Source organism: Parus major, chromosome 4 (genome assembly GCF_001522545.3).
Source record: "Parus major isolate Abel chromosome 4, Parus_major1.1, whole genome shotgun sequence".
In the NCBI taxonomy this organism is placed as follows: Eukaryota; Metazoa; Chordata; class Aves; order Passeriformes; family Paridae; genus Parus; species Parus major.
In genome coordinates, this window is record NC_031771.1 from 13,591,456 (window position 1) to 13,613,377 (window position 21,922).

General features: G+C 40.9%; 1 protein-coding gene across 1 annotated transcript; it reads left to right on the top strand.

Moving 5' to 3' along the window:
- The first annotated feature begins 20,123 nt into the window (after positions 1–20,123).
- PRPF31 (pre-mRNA processing factor 31) lies at positions 20,124–21,626 on the top strand. The gene is given in 7 exon segments (XM_015623641.1): positions 20,124–20,190; positions 20,193–20,502; positions 20,504–20,816; positions 20,818–21,001; positions 21,004–21,072; positions 21,075–21,433; positions 21,435–21,626. Coding segments are annotated over 7 exon segments (1,494 nt in total).
- Positions 21,627–21,922: the final 296 nt, after the last annotated feature.

A 21,922-nucleotide genomic window follows, 5' to 3' on the forward strand; every position in this document is an offset into this window, starting at 1 on the left:
TCTTCTTCCTCCCCCACTTCTAACACATCTGTTTCAACTTAAGCTCTCCAGGACAATGACTCTCTGTTGCTACAATGCCCATCACGTTGTGCTTCCATTAGGAAGCAACAAAAACCTTATATGCATAATGTGACTGTAAGATACCCAGGCTTAGTTCTCAAAGATTCTGGCACAGAATTTTATTTTCTGTATTTTCTGCTGCAAGGAAACAGGACGAAGTCACCCACTCATTGCACTGGAAACAAAGTGAAGGGGAATTTGGACTGTGCATCCCATCTCCACAGATCAGGAAATGCATCTTCAAGTAACTGTATAGAGCACAAGTAAATAATGCCTTGCCAACTTTTACCCAGACCATAAAAATCAGAGACAACTCATTTTTTTCCTTATTTGGTGGTATGTAGATGGCCTAGGAAAGGCAAGTAAAAAGTAATGCAGTATTGGTCCCACTTTGTGGGGTAAACAGTCTCAAAAGAGCAAATGAGAAGTGGACTCAGTAACTAAACTCCTTCAGAGCCTGTGAACCAGCTATATGCTGCAGGAGAGCAATAAAAACCCTGCTAAAAACCACCAGCACTTCACTGACCTATCCATGGGCATCTACCTGCAGCAACACCCTAACTGGGAAATTGATACTGGTAAAAGGGACATAGGAAGGGGCTCCCAAAGAGGAAATGGTTATCCACAGCACAGATCAGGGTTTGAAGGAGAAAGCAGAATCATTGTACTACTGCTCAGTCAGATATGTACTGCTAGATAGGCCTGCTATCTCCTGCCAAAATGCATTGCACTTGCTGCTTTAACACTACTTTGCAAATATTTCACATCACTTCATCCATCACCCTGTCTTAAATGAACTCAAAGGTTTAATGCTCTTGCACACCACCTGCAGACCTTTCTCTGTACTAGGAAACATTTCTGTTAATTCACTGAACATGTGTCATCATCAGGATAAGAAATACAGGGCTGGTAAAGAGAATAACTGAGAGGGTGAATGATGAAGGAATATGGGACTGGTAAAGAGAATAACTGAGAGGGTTTCAAATGATGAAGTAGCAAAGCAAAAATCTAATATGATTGAATCACAGTTGATTTTAGTAAAATGTGATTACATTAATCAGTTGGACATTTCCTGGGGAAGAAAAGCAAACCAAACTACAGTTTGCACATCACAGACCATGAAAATCTTTTTAGTAGAATGAGGGAAAATCTTTTTGTCCTTGTTGTAGCTTTGTCACTCAAAGCTGAAAAGACAGGCATTAGCATTGACGTTAGCAGGAGCAGTCCACAGGAAAACTTTACCAGCTTATAAAGCAAACTCACCAGGTCTTTACCTTGCAAGATACTGTTACAGAATTTTAGTCCTCATTTTGCAGGTATTTTGTGGGTGCTCCTTGATGGTACAGGCTGTGATATCAGTGAGCTGCTTTTGTGAATATTATTGTCAAATAATAACTGTTTCTATTCTTTGCAGGCTGAAAACAAGCATTTATTTTATATTGGCTGTTCATTTTTAATAGAAAATCCAAACAAATTGTGTATGAGATGATGTATGACACATTTTGTTATGAGCATAGAGTGAGATGCAACCAGTGATAACTGTGACAGAATGCAATGGACAGGAAAGAGATGACCTGGATAGAAAAGTAAACAATTTAACTGACTCTTAAATAGATTGGCTTCTGAAAAACTGTAATTGATTTCCTAATATGGGCAGGATGGCCACAATTCAATATCCAATTCCATTTTGTTTCCAGAATTTTTAGGAAGGATTGATTTGCTTTGGGTACTTTTACTTAGCAGCTTTCCTGTCAAATAAAAAGATTTTTATTTCACTGACAAGAACAGGATGGAAAGACTCCAGTGGTTTGAGGCAGTTGAAGGGTTGGGTTTTTTTGGAGGTATTTGTCAAGCCCAGGGAAAAAACATTACTGTAATATCAGACAACAAATCCTGAGAGATTTCTAAATATATTTCAAGGCCAGATTTTCAATTTCCATGAAGCATATAAACTAAACTAGAAAGGGGAAGTTTTTAGTGACATGATAAAGCATTCAGATATGGTCTGGTGGTTTACAATGTCACCTAGAACCTTTTGATGTTTGGTTTTTTCCTTCACATCTCTCTTCAATCTCTTCTCTGTAGATCCCATTTTTTCTTTCCCAAAATTACAAATTTGCTGCATGAAATCAGCAATCCCAGGAAACCACGTAAGTCACTGATATAACTTACGTGTCTACAGTCTCTCAAAATCTTAATCATGCACCATTTTTTATAAGACTCAAAATTTCCCAACTCTTCTTACCCTCCTTTCACCAAGCCCAAGATTCCCAGACCAATCTGAGATGTTCAGGGCAGTTGGTTCCTGCCTTTTTCCACACAACTCACGCTTCCAGTGTGTAACATTGCTTCTGTGAGTATTTTACCATTTCTGCCTTGTGAAATAAATCAAGTGATCCAGCAAAAAGGACAAGAGCACTGAACCGGACCTAAGTGAAAACCTATGCCTTGATGATCATGTGTATTGATGAAAACAATAACTGTTGTCTAAAACACAGTTAATTCTATTCAGGCTATCCCCACAAGGGGCCATACCAAACTTCACCACTTGAACAAGTCCAAACAACAAGGAATCCTGGATCAAAGTGGCCATTTCATAGCCTCAAGCACATTTCCAACACTTAATTGATATTTCTGAACCTGTAACAAAAATAAAATTTATTCTTTTCCAGCACGTCAAGCAAAGCCAGCTGCTTGCTTCATCAGGACAGGTCACCACTAGTTAACATTCAGCTGCCAAGCATGAACACGTTCGACAATTATTTCCATGGTACAAACTGTGCACAAGTCTCCCATTTCTGTGATAGAGTACTGAATGCCTCATTAAATGAGAACACACACCGGTGACAATTACAGCCTGAGGTGCTGAAAAACCTCACACTAGAGTTTCCCTTTCTATAACTAGGAATAGGCCACACTAAGCTCCACACATAACTAATCAGATTTTTTATTTTTTTTTCAGATCCATAAACTGAGCAAATTACTGGTGTGTAAGGGCATTTAAATTCAGCTACACACAAGTCAAAAAAAGTAAAAAACTGCAATTAACTCCTAAGCAAATAAAAAAAAGTCCTCATTTTCTTCTGGGATCCTTTTCTTTATATTTTCATGATTCTTTGTACAACTGCAGGGTGTTCTGTGTACCTCAGCTTTGTCACAAGGCATAACACATTACTTGATCACAACCTCCTGTTCATGTCGCCAGTGGTGAGCTAGTTAAAGCACAAGTCTAAGGTTTGACAGTGGGGACTGATGACAGCTCTGTCATTGTTGTCAAACTATAAAGCCCTCAACAGCTTGCAGCAGAGTGAAATTAAGTAGACAATGACTTTCCTCTGTGCTATTCCATTGTTCATTTTCCTCTGGACTATCCCCCTCTGTTTCTTACCCTTCTCCAGTTTCTTCAGTACATGATAGAAAGACATAGTACATATTTAAATAGCTACTGCAATTATTTCACTACCATGAGAATGGAAAAAAAGGCTGAACCCATGCTTGCTGAACTTCTCTTGATGGTGGTGTTCTCCCTGTTTTTCAAGTTGAATCCTGCCTTGCAATAGCATCTGTGTTTCATATTCCCTTGCTCAGCTTCTTTGAAGTGTGGCTTTCCTTTGGGAAGTTTTTGCTTAGAATACAGTAATACAGCAGGAGCACCACCATGAAGGTGTGTGTTCCTTGCAAGCACTTCATTTGATGGAATAAAGCACTACAATATGTTTTATTCCCCTGCAGTCCATTGGGACCACAGCACTATGGAGCTGGTCTGAAGCTGACCATGAGGTAATAATTAGCATCTCACAACAACTTTACGCGTTATGTGAAAAGCATGAAATTAAAATTTGGATAACAAAGAGGAAAGATTGGAAGCGGTCCACTGTCCAGAGTTTGGAAATGTATGAATCAAATCATGGTGTTGCTCCATGGTCACTAAATTCTTGGGAATTGTAGCATTTCAATGATGCTTTTAGTTACAACTGATATTCATTTAGAGGCTTTTGTTCAACTTTTTTTTATAATCTTCAACTGCACTATGAAGGAGTGAATGTGAAAACAGCATGAGAGAGTTCTGGTAACAAATTACCACAATTTGCATTGTCACAGAACCATAACAAATTTCCAGACTTCTTTGAGATCAAACCTACAGCAACTTTAATTGTCCTTGCAGCAACCATCTAAGCACTAACCTTTCAAAAATTCATCCATACCCATCACCATATCATGTTTTCCTCTGGCAACATCAAAAAAAAATAAAAGGTCTTGTAAGGTTTCTGTCAACTATTTTTCACTTCTTCAGAAGCATTATAACAATTTTTTTTCTTCAGCTGAGTGAACTGAGCCACAAGGGCTGAAATGTTCAAGTCTACACACAAAAAAAAGAAAAACATTTCATGATTAAAAGAAATCAGACTTGGTTCTTTGTTATAACTCCTAGTCATTAGTCTACTTCATCCCTTTAATTATTTGGTATTTCTTCATCTAAGCCTGTTAGAGAAGCTAAGCTAGATGTAGCACACTTAATTAAAGCTGAGCTTCAGCATTCAGCTCTTCTCTATTTGAAACTGCTATTATGAGACTCTTGTTGGCCAAATAAAAATGCAAATGTTCTCTTATGACAGAGCTGGTGATGAACTAAGAAATATCCCTCTCATTAAAGGTGCAGTCATCTCACTTAGCGTTTCAGGTCATTGAAACCACTTGGGAGAACTTCCTCCTGGAAGAATAGCCCTAGATTTATGGTGGCTAAAGAGAAGCTGATGCTTTGAGTGTTGAAAGGAGGTGTGCAAATATTAGATGATTGTAAATCCGCTTAAGAAAGTGTAAGGCTGTCAAGGCCAACTGTTGCAAGGCATTACTCATTTATACAACCTAACAGCTCTGCATTCCTCCTGAATCCTATAGCCACCCTGTCAACACAGGCAGTGTATTCTTTTGCTACAGGCCCACAGAAAAGTTAACTTTAAAAGCCAATACAAGTGCAGCCATGATTTTTTGGTAAAAACTTAATTTTTCTGCTTTTGGGCTTTGGGGAATGGGAAATAACTATTTCCTAGACAGGTATATTGCTCTCCTAGCCACATGCCACCCTGGGACAATGTACAGGCAAGCAAAATGCTTACAACAGAAACTGTGAAGACAATACAGACATTCTGTGCCACATGCTTAAACACTGCTCTGCACAGCAGTTCTGCCCTTACTTTAAAATGCATTAAACAATTCAGTGCATCATGGAGACTTTCAGACAAGGTCTGTCATGACAAGAGCAGCACATGTAAAAGGCCATTTTTAAAATAAAATAAAAGCATATTACAGCAAGGTAATTATGTTCTGGACATAATTTGGATGTCCATTTACTCAATGACAATGAGTTCATTATCCTGTTCACTCTGAACATCCAGTGCTGCTTGAAGAAAATAAAAACAGGATTTGTGAGTCCCAGGCTGCTGTGCAACTGGTACAGTATGAAAGCTCCTCTCTGCCAAGCACCAAAGTATGGCTGTTGTGGTCAGAAAGAACATTTGACATGGCTTTCCACTGAGGAGCCAACAATTCATACTTCTGATAGCATTGACAACAATTTAAAAGTTGGCCTTAGCTAGGATGAAAATCCTGTACTCAGAGATGCGATACAAATTGTTACTTGTTAAATACAGAAAGTCTTTCTTCCACAGACACTCTTCCCCACCTTTTTTTTCCTCGCAACAACGATCTAGTATTTCAGACATCCATCAAAATCTTTCCACCTATTCTTCATCTCCATGTTTCTAGATCCATCATTACCACTTTATTTGGCATTCTTCTGTAAGGGATCTCTACCACATTTAAGCTCTCCTAAAAGCACAGTACCTTTCACCTTTAATTAGTACAGATTCCTACAGTGGAAATTGCCTTATCAGTGGGAACACTGCAGTAAGTCTGTTCCAACAGCTGATTTTAGGGGGTTTACCTAGAACATAATTTTATGTAGCTTTAATAACCTTTTATAACCTAAAATAACCTGAGAACTTTGCAGTCTGCATGATGCGATCTGGGTATTCCTTGATGTTAGGACTTTCCATTTTCATTCCTCTTCCAACTTCAAGAAATGTTTAATGGAAAATTACAGCTAATTTTCCTCCCAGCCTGAAGTTCCTTACCAAAAAAAATAAACATACTCCTTCTTTACCATTTTCCAAGAAACAGACAACATTGGCAAGATTCCCATAAAATCTTTTTCATTTATTATGTGCTCTGTCTTAGCTTTCACAGGTATTAGCAAAACAATAGCTCCAGTTATGTCCCCACCTTCCAGATGGTGAAAAAAACAAAAAGCATTCAATGGCCATGGTTTCCTTTACAGGCAATAATTGCACTAACATGCTACACTGTGTGTTTGCTAATTAGACTAAACTCCATGCACACATTCACATCAACACACAGATTCTGGGCCATTTGTGGCAGAGCTCTCCTAGCTACATTTGAAGCTACTCCTGTTGATTAATTACTTCCTTGTATTAAAAAGAATATACGGACAAGTATCTACAAGATCAGCCTCCAGGCCTCTTGTTTGTATCTGCAGCAATATTTCACCAGTGTTATTCAGCATTATTTAGCCTTGCACAGGGCCTCTGCAATAGCTGAGTTTCCCTACTGGCTGTCACATGCAATTTTTATGATCCACTTCTTCTACAGCATGAAAGCCTCTCTCCAGCAGCACCATCACACAGAGCACCTTCAGAGCTCTGCTTTTAAGGGGAGATACTGATGCCTGGTAGTTCAGCTGAGCTGCTGGCACATGTATGAATGCAATAGTGCCATTCATCTGCTTAACTTTACCAACACAATCCACCTGCTGGCCATTTTGAGCTGAGTAACTTCAGAAGGCTCAGGCAGACCAGGAAATTCACACAAAGAGAGCAGGACTACGAAACACATCTTAAGCTGTGCTCTGCAAAAGCAGCATTCAATGATTGTGCAAAATTTTAGAAATTCTTTTTATCCGTACTGAGTATTATGTCTACTGCAATTTTCACTGTAAGAAAACTGACAAAACATCAGAGCCACAGCCTGAATCGGCTTCATATCAGTGTCTCCAAAGAGGGAAAGGTTTACCTCAGCTTCAAAGAAAGAGAAGGGTATAAACCAAATCTTTTTAAAAGAACCTACAGTTCAAACATTACTTCTGAAAGCCTCAGTGCTCACAACAACACACTGACATTCGTTTTCCTCAGGAATTAGTAGTACCTTTGTGCCTCAGCAAGCTGGAGGCCAGATCACCCACAGTTCTGAAAAGGTGTAATAAAACACAGATACTAGAATTCACTGAAGTATGTTGAGTGGTTTTCTTCTGATTTATCCTTTACAAAGTGCCACACTAAGAATGGTGTTCACAAAAGCAAATGGCTTTAGGTAGACCTGCATCATGGATACCTGAATGGCTCATTTCATTTTGTTTTCAAAATTGCTTGTCCCATCCCTGTTACAGAAATCATCAGCGTTCTTCCATTCATGCGAATCTTTAGACTAAATCTATATAATAAAGCAAGCATAAGTAACTGGCTGGATAATTGAAGCCTGAACATCTAAAACATGTTTCAGAGCATGATTAAAAATCATCTGAGCTGACCCTGGAAGCTTCTAAGGAACAACTCAGTTCTATGTCTAACCATAATTCGGAATTTCCTGCAGTCTCTGAAGCACGGTCCATGAGAAAAATTAGGAGATACTGGAAAAAGGGTCAGCAAATCACTGGTGAAAAAAATTCTTGCACAAGAACTTTATTAACAGTAGAACGCAGTGGAAACAGCACAGAGCTGAAACATTTGGTAAGGCATGCTGAGAAGAAAAACTAAGCAACATCCAGTCATCACTAAACTATTTCATTAGAGAGGAAATATTTACCAATAAACTTGTTTTAAAAGAAAATACAGCAACTGGCAATACTTGGTGAAGACAAGACAGACATGAAGAAGTATAGCTAGACAAATTTCTGAGACACAGCAGGTGTGCCTGCTACCCACAGGAGAGCTTTAAATTAGGTCAGATGTATGTCTTAACAGTTGTTTTGTTCAAACATTTGCTGAGCCTGCATCATGGGAGTTCAGACTGGACATCAGGAAAAGATTCTGAGAGAATGGCCCAGAGAGAAAGTGAGTGGTCAATGGAACAGGATCCCCAGAGAACTGGTCATGGCACCAAGTCTAACAGAGTTCAAGGAGTGTCTAGTTGGTGCTTTTAGTCATATGGTTTAGTTTTAAATAGTCCTGTGAGGAGCAGAAAATTGGACTTGATGATCCTTATGGGACCCTTCCAACCTGAGGTACTCCTAGACGGATACGGGCCTGGTCTGGCCTCACCAACTACTGTTTGTCCTTCATCCTAATCACATAGACAGAAAGCAGCAGCTTCACTTGTTAGAACGATTTGAGAATAACCTTTTTTCCTCAACCTTGTCTGGATTAGTCTTTTTCACTCTTACTTCACCACCTACACAGAACTTGTTAGTTGCTACTTTGGAGTAGTAAGGGCTACAGTTACAGCATCCCAGAGCACCAAAAGAGGAGCACAACACATAAGGTATGTAAAGCACTGGTTCTTTAGGTGAGGAAAAATGAGCATTTCAAGCACAGGTTTTCACTGATGAACCTGCAGCTTCAGCAGATTGCACAAGACCAGAGAGGTGTCCAGTGTTTCTTGTCCTGTTTAGTATCTTTAATGATGATGTAGGTGAGGGGATTGAGTCCACCATTGGGAAATTTGCAAATGACACCAAGCTGGGTGGAAGAGTTGATCTGCTGGAGGGTAGGAAGGCTCTGCAGAGGGATCTGGACAGGCTGGATCAATGGGCTGAGGCCAACAGCATGAGGTTACACAAGACCAAGAGCCAGGTTGCAGCTGGGTCACAACAGGCATCCCTCAACCACAGTCTGAGAGATGAGCGGCGGCAAAATGGTCCAGTGGAAAAGGACCTGGGGGTGCTGGCTGTCAGCAGCTGAACATGAGCCAGCTGTGCCTAGGTGGCCAAGATGGGCAACAGCATCCTGGCCTGTTTCAGCAACAGTGTGGCCACAGGAGCGGGGCAGGGATTGTCTCCCTGTACTGGGCACTGGTGAGGCCTCACCTGGAGTGCTGTGTCCTGTTCTGGGCCTCTCAGTTTGGAAGGAAAACTGAGGTTCTGGAGCAGGTCCAGAAACAGGCAACAATGCAGACACTCAGCCAGATTCACGAGAGTCTTTTTCACCCTTCCACATTTGCTGGTCTTCTCTGTGAATGCTGACTTGGCTGTCCAGGTGTGATTATCCCCTCACAGAGCACTGCCCTCACGTCCCTGCCTACAGTGAATGCAAGTGTCTGATAAAGGAGCATAACTGCACCAAGACAGTCACTTAACTGGAGTGTTTCAGCAGACAGGAGGCTGCACTCCAGCAGGCTGATTACAAAACCTCCAAGGCAATAGTAATTCAACTTTGATAGCCAGAACATTGCTGGAATTACAGTAGTATTTCATGTCTGAAAGGAGTTGTTCATTATCTTGCTCAATGATCTCATCTCAGGATCCATCACTCGCTTGTTCAGTTGTTTTTCTTTTTACTGCAGTATCTGGAGCTTAAATCATGAACTGTTTTAGAAACGGCAGTCTTGACTGAGCCAAACTACAGAGGCATATGAGCAAGATGCAAGAGTTAAGTTCAGTCAGAGATACTTCAGTTTATCAGAGCGGAAAGGTAGCAAAAAAGGACTTTAACTGCACACAACAGGCACCCCTTGGCTGGTGCTTGTGCTCCCAAATGTGGGACAGCTGACCGAAATCAGGCATAAACTTAAGCAGCCTCTCCTTAACCCTTCTCTCAGTTAAACTCTTATACAAAATTGCCTTTCAGACGTGAAGCATCTGCACCACATCAGACATCCATCTGAGCACAGACAAGCAGAACACTCTCCAGGTATAAGAACAGAAAGAGCAGAGTGCAGAAGAAAAAGGGTCACAAATAAAGCTGGCAACAGGCCCAAAATTTGCATTTCTACTCCTGAAAAACTTCTCCTGCACTTCCTGACCTAGCAGCCCTCAGGTACTGGAGCACACAGCTCAGGAATGTTCTCTGGGTATGCCAGTATGGGATAATATTCATGCTCTATTTAATCCAGGAAAACATTTGAGCTGTAGTTAGACTAAGTACTAATCTGCAACCTGAGTTATACTGTCATCCCAGAGTCTTCTCAGTTTCTGAAACAACTTAGAAAGGATATGAAGAGCACTACTACATTATTTCTAATTGGGAGGCAGATTGCAAATATACATCACTGCCATCAAGTAACACTGAGTTTTAAACAGTTAAGATGTACACTTCGATTCATCATAAACTAGGCAGAATTATAATTCTCATTTTTTCAATTACTGGAGTCACTTTGCACAACAGAAATGTATCAAGGTTTTCTGATTAGGCTTTTTATGTAGTCATTTTACCTGTACAAATGGAATATAAGAAATGACCAAAACAGCTCAGAGGTGTAAAATTCTTTAGAAATGAAAACTAGTGTTTTGTGTCCTAACTACCACTTTTAGATTTTAAAATTGCACATTATTTTGACATTCTAAAAAAAGTACATTTAAATGGGATCTGAAATCCCACTGAAACCTCTACAGGCTAAATGTCAGCAATGTTTAACACTGGAGAATTCTGCTGCAGCAGTGTAATCTCTACATCAGTGGAGTTGAATAGGTTTGCTTATAAAACACATGCAACTACACAGATGTCCTTTACTAAAGAAAATATTTAGCCCTATTTCCATTACACAGAAGTTTGCATGCCAGGGAATCCAGCACACAAAATATATTTAAATTTAATATATAATTTTTGTTGGGTTTCCTTATTGTAGCACGTACACATAAATAAAGGGAATGGGAAATAGAAAGTTACATACTTATAAAATACTATCAATTCTGCATAGTGAATGGAAGAAAACACGATTACTGATTCATTCTAAGCAGTCAGACATTGTACTAAAAAGTATAATGGGGAAATTGATTGCAGAGGAAAATAAACCAGGAAATTTCTTCAGAGAGCAATAGTGGCTAAACACCATTAATTGGTACTGTACATTTTCTATGGACCTCTTTGTGAAGGCAGTAAAGTTTAAAGATACATTTACTTACTAAAAGATTGATGACACTCCTCCTTCCAAGCAGTTCAGCTGACCTTACTGCCCCACAACCCTTTTTTTTGTGGGAGAAGTTAATGTGAGTCCTCTTGCTTGGCACCCACAGGAAGGGCAGTAAACCCTGGAAGGAAAGCACTGTAAACACCAGCTGATAAATTTTCATGTGTGTGCATGAAAAGAATAAGACTTCTGTGTAACAAAGGCAGTCTAAAGTGCTAGTTTTCATTGAATTGATGATTTTTTTTTTAAAATGAGCTGAGTCACAGATTGTCAAACATGAAATGCTGACTTTTTAAACTTTGATTTGTCTGAATCACAACAGGAAAATAAATAGATGATAAAACTAGTCAGGAATTTGTCTTTTCTGCTTTGCAAAAAAAGTTTCCCACAATAAAACTGATACTCTAATTCTAAGCTTCTGAACAAGACATTCTTCTAAAGCTTTGTATTCATTGGTACTATAAATCAGAAGCTTCTAACTTAATTTTATTTATTTTAATATCATCTCATCAGGAAAATTTAATGCTTCAACATGCTGTTCTTTCAAATCAGAAAAGAACTTTATTATTACAGCTATGGGGAGGGTTATTGCTGCTTTAACAAGTTAGATTTTCATCCTGGCTCCTGCTTCAGTGTTTGATGAAAAAGAAATCTGAAAAATCAGAGCTGATAACATCCATTTCCCAAATGATGAAAACAGGTGTACTTCCTATTTATTTCCATGGATGACACTAAGCCATGTCATGCCTAAGGCTCAGACAACTTTGCATCAAAGAGAGCGGATTTTGGGTCCCTTTAATTGCTTTTATTCTAAAAATACAAGTAAACTGATTTTAGTTTTTGTTTGCTTGTTAGGCTTGTTTTTAAATCTTTAATTCTTGGTGGCTGCTACCTCCAGGGTACACCTTTCCATTTCCTCTTGGAGTTTTCATTAAATTACAAGCTAAAATGTGTCCAGAACTCTTGTGATGTGATCCTGGCCCAAACTTTTGCTTTCTGTGAGCTTTTTAAACTCAATTTTTGCTTTTCACCTGCCTCTTGGAGGCTCCCTCTCCCTGTTCAAGCTCACAGCACCTTCCTTGCAGACAGCCCCAGTTAACCCAGTCTGCCTAGGAATGGGTGCAAATGGAAGAAAAATTGGAGACAGCAACCACAGTTTGTTACAGCTGAATATGAGCTCTATTATGAAATAAAGAAAACTAAGAACAGCTGCAAACACCATGCTGACAAAACAAACAAGAACCTAGATAAATTGTTCCAGCTTTACTGTTGTGTGACATAGGGAGTTTTGATGTTCACTTCAGATCAGTGTGCCTAAATCCACTTAGAATCAGTTTAAACCGCATCAGTTTAAAACAAATTCCAGCTGGTGCCACTAAATATACACCAAGTGTGCCTGTTTTCTTCTGTCACATGGTTCACACTAGTGGAATACCAAATTTAGTTTCCAGTCTCAATTTTCTACTTCTACCACTATACCAGACAGAACAAAAACAAAAAAAAAAAAAAGTCGTGGCAAGGAAGCATGCAGTGAAAGACCCAACAGGATTATTCTTCACTGAGTATATATGAATATTTTAGTTCAGCTTTGTGGTAACACTTGATAATCAAACATCACAACTGTAGGTAGGAGTAAAAGCAGGAGAGCTGTCAATGTAGTTTTTTTTAATATTTAACTTAGTAGCCCAGTGTACTGGGCTGATACACCAGCAAAAAAAATGCTTCCTTTCATCACCAATGAATTAATATCACTGTGGAGGAGCAGCTCATCAAATACAGAGCTCAAAGTAAAATTTCAGCCTGTTTTATAAAATCCATGTGCCTGAAATCAGACAACCAACAACAACAACAACAAATAAAACCACATAAACCCTCCAAACAAAGAACAACCCACAAAGCCAAAACAAAAAAATAGAGTAGACATGCCCAATACATATAAAAATAATTCCAGGTGTTGTCAGAGTTTCCTGAAACACCATGTCTGTACTTTCCTCCCTCACAAAAAAAGGTGATTTTCAAGTTACCTGTACTTTGACCTACCTTGAAGCCATCAAGTTATTATCATATCAATAGTGAAAAACAAAATAAATGTATGAACTGTGAATCTTTTCAGTGTCTGAAAACAGAGCTGCCTGTTGTTTGCAACATCTTGTGTGCACCAGGGAACAGGGAGAGGAAAAAAATGTAAGTGAAGTGAATAACATGAAATCGAGCACTACATTAATATGTCAATAATCTGGCCCATGATAGCCCTTTAAGGGGTTTTGGTACACAAGATGAAAGGAAAAGTTGATCAAGAGAGAATAAATTACTTTCAGTGTTACCAGAGACACCTTTTTCCAATAATGCTACAGAGATCTAACAGTATGGTTAAGGCAAACAGATTATTGTAAAGAAACTACCAAAGATTTCGCAATATACTGAGCCAAAAATATTACATGACTGTGTTTTAAGGCACTTCTGGACGCAGTACTTGAGCTGTTTACTGAGCAGTCCACAAGCAGCCTACTCAGATATTTGATTTTATCGATGCAGGCCACCCACATCTGACCCAGTAAAAGTGCACATGTGCAAGAAGAATCCCCCCAGAACAGTGCATCTTTTTTATATAATCTGCCCTTTAGCAAACAAAACCTCTTGTTTTCTGTCGTGTTCATACAGAAAGAAATCCAGTACATGATTTCATGGAAAGTACACTGGAAACATTTCTGTATCACTGAGCATGGCATTAAGTCAACACAGGAATTTCTTCTGAGACTTGTCAATACCTCAGCATTTCTTTTAGTTCCAAGTTTATAGAAGAATACAAATACAAGATGTTTACACATCACAAATGTACCTAATGCGTTTCAGTCTGGCAAGGTAGACTTGAGAATCCCTGAGAAAAAAATGAAAGGACAAACTAGAGTTGCTCATTATAGGAGGTGATGGACAACACATGCTGACAATTACTATGCAACCTGAAAATGTGTATTTCGCTTGTATTTCCCTTACAGCAGAAGGCAGGATGAAAAATAACAGAAACTGTGTTTCATCTTTTTTTTCTTTTTTCAAAACCTACAATTTATTCATAAAAAAACACTTGTGGGCAACCTGTAAGGTTTCAGAACAGGGAGAGCAGGGAGAAATAGAGCCTAAAGCAGGAAAAAAAAAAAAAAGAAAAAAGAAAAGAGATGAAAAAAAAATTTAAATGCAGTGAACAAAACCCCATCAGCCACCAGAGAACTACCACCATGTTTCAGTTTGGTTTAGAAACTGTAGCCTGCACTGACTGAACAATTCGGCATTTATACTTTCAAATGATTCCTTCTGTGGGGATCCAGTTCTCATGTCTCAAGTCAAACATGAGTACCTAGGAAAGAATAAGCCCTTGGCATAAAATGAACATACAATGTTTCTATATACAGCACTGAAAGGACCTTTCTCTTCTAGAGACAGAAAAAGTGAAAAATAAACAGATCTACTGCAAAAGTATTTGCAGCACCACACTATTCTCATGCTTCTTACCAGTCAGCACAGATCTCAACAGAGACACCAGGGAAACAGAGAACAGTGGGATGTAAGGCCTCCCATCAGATACAGGAACGCCTACAGGACCAGGTCATGGGAAAACTGAGCTTTGCTGTGGCCAGTGTTGTGTTTATGCAACACCTACTGAGAAAATCAGTTTTGATTACTGGAGATTAATTACCAGCCAAGATGCATTCCCTTCCCTCAAACAACACTTCAGATAGATACTATCTAAGACAGGAAACTTACCCAAGGATTAAAAAAAAAAATCACATTGTGAATAAGATCATATTCAGCATTTAAGGATGAACAGCATGAACAGCCTTTTGTGAATTAGATGGCACACTGCAACTGTGCCTCAAAGCAAACTGGGCAGCAGAAGATGCTGTGTAATAAGCAACTAATAAAAAGCACTCAGCACACAAATGCTGAAAGATCACCTCACCTCTTTTATGCAGTGACTATTAGCTTCTGTATATACCTAGACATCTTGATCTGTGCATCTCTTTCAATTTTTTATGACATAATGATCATCTCAAGCCATCTGAAAGTACAACAAAGGGGGGACATCCATGAGCAACTTCTTTGTTAGGCACAGCAAGCATCCATAGTGACTCACCACACTCAGCCATTCACCTGAAAGAACATGCCGCTAAAATAGGAAATTCAAGTTTCAAAGGTGATAAGTATAAAGTCCTAAGAGGCCATGAGAAATGTTGTCACTATTCATTTTTGTATTTCACTTGACTTACTCATCTGTCTCCATGACTTCACATTGTAAGTCACATTTGAACTGTAGAGGAACAAGATGGGTCTAACACCATATTAAGTAGCAATGGAACTTTATTTCCCATATGAATGATACCGTCTCCTGCCTACTAATATTTCATTATAGCAAGTCTGTTTACAAAACAGCTAAAAAGTCCAGATCAAATGTAAAAGAAAAAGATGTTACAGTCTACATTTTATTAGCAGACAGTATGCAGTTGTGGGGTAAGCCTACAAGCCTTTTGTAGGAAGAATGGCAAGCTGTAACCTCAGTTATGTAGTTGGATAGCACAGTGTTGACTGATGAAAGCTTTTCTCCTTGCATCCTACAGATTGTTCCCAAGGCAGTTAATGTCTGGCTGTACTGTAATGTTAGCTCCCAATAAACATCTCATTATTTCGCTCAGTTCTGCTCAACAATCCCCTTTCAAAAACAATCACCCAACCCCATCAAAACTTATTGAAGTTTTCTATTTTCTGCTCTTGCATGTCTCACACTATGTAATGCATTCAGATGGTGACCAAGGGATTTAGTGTGGAGGTCAAGCATAAGTTACAGAAAAAAAAAATAAATCTTTTTTATGCTGAGAAAAACTGCTTCTTGAAGTGTACTTAACTTTTAATGCAGTGTGCACTTGGAAGCCACGAGAGAGTTAAACCTGCCCCAGACCTTGCCAGCTGCTCTGTGCACTTCCGAAATAACCTTGTGAAGGAGCTAGCAACAATCTGTGCCCCAGCTCCCAGAATGCCAGGCATTCACACATTACTGCAACAGATGCTCCATTACGGCACTGCAGCTTTCTGTACTGGCACACTTCCATTTGTTCCCAGACATCATCCCCACTGACCTCCTACAGGCCTCAGATCAAAAACAAAGTGAGGGAAACTGCATTCAGGATCCCAGACAAAATGCAGCTTTCCCTCAGTATAATGTTACCTGACAAGCCAAAACCAAAGCCACACCAGATTTCAGCTACAGTCACAGTATCACACACTGACAGCGTCATTAAGGCTGTGCTTACATTAGTAAAATTAGCACATAACAATTGAACCTAGCAGAACTCTGTCCATCCCAAGGATGCATCAAATTTTACCAGTTACTTAATCACCACAAAACAAGGTGTGATTGGCAAAACCAAGAAGCATATCCTGGTTGTTCAAATGGGTCATGAGGTTTCCTCAGATATAATTGAAAAAGATGGCCTTCAACTTCAGCTTCACTCCCAATAATCTTGGAAAATATAGTGCTATTTATCGATACTCCAAACAGTTGGGTGAAGTTTGTATTTTCCGCAGACCTTCTGTGTCATGACTGATACTGAAAATTTTTTTTCTGCATTATAAAGGGATTTCAAAGTAAAATCTTCCCAATCACACAGATCAGTCTCCACAGCAGATCCTTTTCACATAAGTGTTTGCCAAAAAGTTGATACTCATGGGAAAATATTTTTTTTTACTCAAGTAGGAATGTTCAAACAAGTTTGTTCCTGTAACTGTACGAAAATTATGACACAGAGAAAGCATGAGAATGAATGCAAACAAACCCTATCGGTGAACTGACACTTGAAATAATGTACACATATCTGGTGTAGAGAACTCAGATACTAATTAATAAAGGAGCAGCAATGCTTGAATATTTTGCCAAAACATGCATAAGATGCTTAACCTAGAGCTGGTTGTATAACGTGAAATACACTTGCCTTAAATCTCCGTCCCTTCTACAACCTGCTCTTACCTACAGTAAAAAGGTATCTGTACCTGAAGGGCACTATGCATTATTTCATATTCTTTGTTTCAGAATTTGTACCACTTGCAAGCAAACAGATCTGGAACTCAAGCCAAATAACAAGTCCCTGAACTGGTATAAAGCAGTTTTCAGTATACAACATACAGTGAGTGGTCAAGCAATTTTGCATTAGCACAGTCATAAAAAAACCTCTGAACTTTAGAGTGCTCCTATGACATTTGATGTGGAAGTATTCAGGGGGAAGATGAAGGGCTGGAGAATGACCAGCAAACAGTGGGTGGCAGACACCTCCAGTCCTCCAGCTCTTCACCTGATGAGCCAAAAGTCCTATAAACCATCTCGCACTAGGTCCACAGAGGCACCCTCTGATTTGTGAATAACTTTTTTATGGGCCCTCTGGGTATCCAGACAGAGGTCATCTCTACGGTCACTGCTGTGCAGCTCCAGAAAGCTGAAACAACTGAAAACATTTCATTTGGTCAGAGAAGTGTCAGGAGGCTGAGGTGTTTCATTCATGGGTCTGACAAGTTCATGGAAGGGGACTCTGTGGCCTTTTGTGTCCTCTGGTGTTTTCTTTTGCTCTGTCCTGGCAGGTGTCATTAATAATCCTTTTGTGGATTTCACTTGGTCTGACCTCTGCTTAGAGGTAGACTACAGTAAATCCTCTTGAAGGACCAGGGAAAAGCCTGGGTGTTATTCCAACACCAGCTCTGCCTGCTTTAAAGAGAACCTTCGGAGAGCTGCATGGGTAGGGCATTTGAGAGGACGTGTGGGAACATTTACAACAGTGCTCCTTTTGATAGGTGTTTCTTAGTAGCTGTTACCATATTGAAGGAAATAATCCTTGCAAATCCCCATTTAGGACAGCACATGTGTACACACAAACAGATCGGGGTTTTTCGGGCCCATCACCAGGATATCAAGTGGCAGCAAAAACAGCACAAAATGTTCTGCCCCATAAAAATCTCAGATCTTAATGAAGCCGTAACAGTTGCCAGGGAGCCAGCTTTCCTGTGTTCTGGGAAAGCAAACACAGATTTGATGTGCCAGGGGTCTCATATTCCACCAAAACCAAACAGCTTCAAGGGTTAAAGTCAGCAGAAGACAGACATGCTGCTTTTTCCCATCAGCTACCCATATCCTGTGCCAAGTCTGCTTGAGACCACAGTGAGAACTAACTGGAAGTCAGCTGAGGAAGCCTCTGAATCTCTTGCATTGCACAGGTTTGGAAACATTCATCCTTCCCTCAACAGCTGCCTTCAGAAGGTCTTCAAGGAATAATTTGGAACACAGAGGTGACTGGACAATGAAACCCTCAGATTATGGCTATAAATACTTCCTTTCCCCACTGATATTTTTGTTAAGGGCAAATCATGCCACCCTGACACATACTATTCAATCCACTTGCATTAACTACTCAGGCAACGTGTTATTAATGAATTAACTTTTCAAAAGCTCATTTAGCTCCTAATTCCACCAGCTTTCTGTGAGACGCCCAGCTGTGATACATCTCAGAGCCTGCATCTCAAATGGACAGAACCAGGTCTCTGCTGGCAAAGTTTCTGCACCTGATGCCTTTTTCAACCTAGAAATGAAACAGTGCACAATTTCAAGATAATATTAGTATAGGAGGTAATATAGAAGCTTGTCTTCATTGGAGGCCTCCAGAGGCAGTTATAGAGAAATGTCCACGAAAGTCCAGCCCCCACATGGGTGCACACAATTTTACAAGTTTAGTAAATTAACATAATTGTCAAAAAATACCAATTAGGAGCACAGGGGTAATGCAGTCAGAAGTGAGAGGAAAGCTAATGTCCTTACAATTTGATGGGTGAAGTGTGGGTGTTAATGGTTTTGAAATGGGTCTTCTGATCTCTGCTAATTTTGGCCATTGGGTTTGTTGCAGAGCCTAGACAGCTTGGCTCATGAAACAGACAAGGGTCTGCACAAGCCTGAACTTCTGAACTTTGGGGTAAAATAATAGGTTTAAGGGGAGAATGTGTGGTAGGCCGTTCAGGAAGGCTGTACCTTCCTAGTGCCCCCAAAACTGCAGGAAAGACAAAAGGCCTCCAACAATATTTTTAGTGTTAGAGAATCAAGGGTTTATTTTTTCTGGCCTGGATGTGCAACAGAAATCATCTCATCCACACATAGCCCAGGTGTGCAGAGAAAATCATTCCATGACACATGAATTTTACCTGATTTTTCAGAAATTTCATACAGTCAATGTATGAATCACCATTCACTGATTCAATGTTCATTGGTTCCAAGTAATGTAATTCTTAGTATTTGGTCTCCTGTTGGTCACAGATCTTTTTGACTCTGATGGTAATTAGGTTCTCATTCTTATCTCTCCTTTCCCAGAACAGGTGCCTCTGGCCATTCCAGGTTTATTGTTTGGAGCTGATGGTTCATTATGATAGTGGTTATCTTTTGTGTATCCTCTCTGCTGCTCCCCCTCTGTTGAGACTGTTAAGCTCATCAGGCCTTCACCTGGTGGAACAATGTCCTGGAAAGAAGCAGAAATTCCCTTCCCACAGGGCACAGCCTTGATGATTGGACTTGACGATATCAAAGATCTCTTCCAATGCAGTTCATTCTGTGAACATTTTAAATTTCCTATCTCCAGCACTAGTTCCTCAGACAATGGGGAAAGGAAGAGGGCAACATGTGGCCAGGAGCTAAGGATAAAAGGAGGTTGAACCCTCCAAAGCCTAGAGAGAGAAAACCCCACAGGCATATGCCCTGGTGGACTCTCTCCCTTTGTTTGACTAAAAGTTGCAGGACTCCTCTGTTGTCTTTTTGGACATAAACCTCTGCTGTTTGTGGATTTTCCTGATAGAAGTGACATCAGCATGGCTGTAACAGGAACAGCAGTAGCAGGAATGCTCCCAGTTCAGCCATGTCGCTGGCAGACCTGGAGGAGGTGGCAGGGGAGGAGGATGAGGCCGAAGGCTCCAGAGGAGCAGAAGGGAGCTCTTGACTGAGGATGTGAGGGAGGACCTGGAGCCACCTGAGGCCAGGTAGTCTGTGCGAAGCGCTGCCAAGCTCTGGGGGTCCAAGGCTTTTGCTGAGGTCACACAGAAAATTGAGGAATACATCGGGGAACAGCCCAGGGCAGCTGAAGTTTTGGGACCAGTGGAGGCGGCCCCCAAATACCAATTGATCATGGATGCAAACAAGCTCATGGTGGAGACTGAGAACAAGCTCAACATCATCCACAAGTTCATATGGGACAAATATTCCAAACAGTTCCTGGAGCTAGATTCACTGGTGCCCAATCCAAACTCTCAATGAATTGGGGAATTCCCTGGATAAATGCAAGAACAACAAGAATGTGCAGCAGATCTTGTCCAATTCCACCATCACAGTGGTCAGCATGACGGCCTCCACCACCCAGGGGCAGCAGCTGTCAGAGGAGGAGCTGGGCAGGATCGAGGATGTGTGTGGCCTAGCACTGAGCAGGGCCAAGCTGCACATCTACAAGTATGTGTAGTCCTGCATGTCCTTCATCGCCCCCAACCTCTCCCTCATCCTCAGGGCCTCCTTGGCTGCCAAGATCATGGGGGTGGCAGGGGGACTGACCCCGCTATCCCAAGCTGCCGGCCTGCAACATCCTCTTGCTGGGGGCCCAGCGCTGGACACTGTCCGGCCTCTCCTCTACCTCCATCTTGCCCCACCCTGGCTTCATCTACCACAGCAACATCGTTCGATCCCTGCCTCTGGATTTGAGGAGAAAAGCGTCACGGCTCGTGGTGGCCAAGTGCACGCTGGCAGCCAGGTGGACAGCTTCCATGAGAGACAGGACAGGAAGGTGGGCTGTGGGCTGAAGGAGGAGATCGAGCCCAAGTTCCAAAGTGTCAGGAGCCCGCCCCAGTGAAGCTGCTGCCAGTGCCGCTGGACAGGCTGAGGGTGAAGAGGGAGGGCTGGCGGAAGATGAAGGAACACTTGGAGCTGACACAGATCCACAAACAGGCCAACAGGATGAACGTCTGGGAGACTGAGGATGACCCCTACCAGGAGGACCTCAGGTTCAGTGTGGGCCACCTGGGCAAGGCCAGCAGTGGCCATGTACGCCAGACCCAGGTTAACGAGGCCACCAAGGCTTGGATCAGCAAAGTCTTGCAGAGGACACTGCAGAAGCAGAGCATCATCTACAGGGGCAATTCCACAATCCGGGACCACAGGCTGGGCATGGCCCCGAGCATGGCCTTCATTCATTCCCCTGCAGGGGCTGGAGGGCGTGAACCTGCAAGCAGCAGAGAAGAAAGAGGCTGAGGCCAGCCTGAAATATTTCTCCAGCATGGCCAAATTTCTCAAGGTCAAGGGGAACAAAAATGGGGACCCCATTCCCCTGACCCCACTGGGATACCCAAATCCCACCCTGCAACCTCCAAATTCTTGAGGAGTCCCCCTCAATGTCACTTTTTCCAACTTTCCATATATATATTATAATTTGTGGTTGGAGCATCTTAGGGCAGTTGAGGGGGGGTCAGGGGGTTCTGGAAGGATTTTGAATGGTCCTGAATGGATTTTGGGGGGTCCCAAAATAGATTTTGGGAGTCCTGGGGCAAAAAGAAGATATATATATATATATATATATATATGCACTACAGAGTTACAAATATATGTGTAAAGAATGCAGAGAATATATAAAACAAAAAAAGGAAAAAAAAAAAAAGGAAAAAATCAGTAGGCATC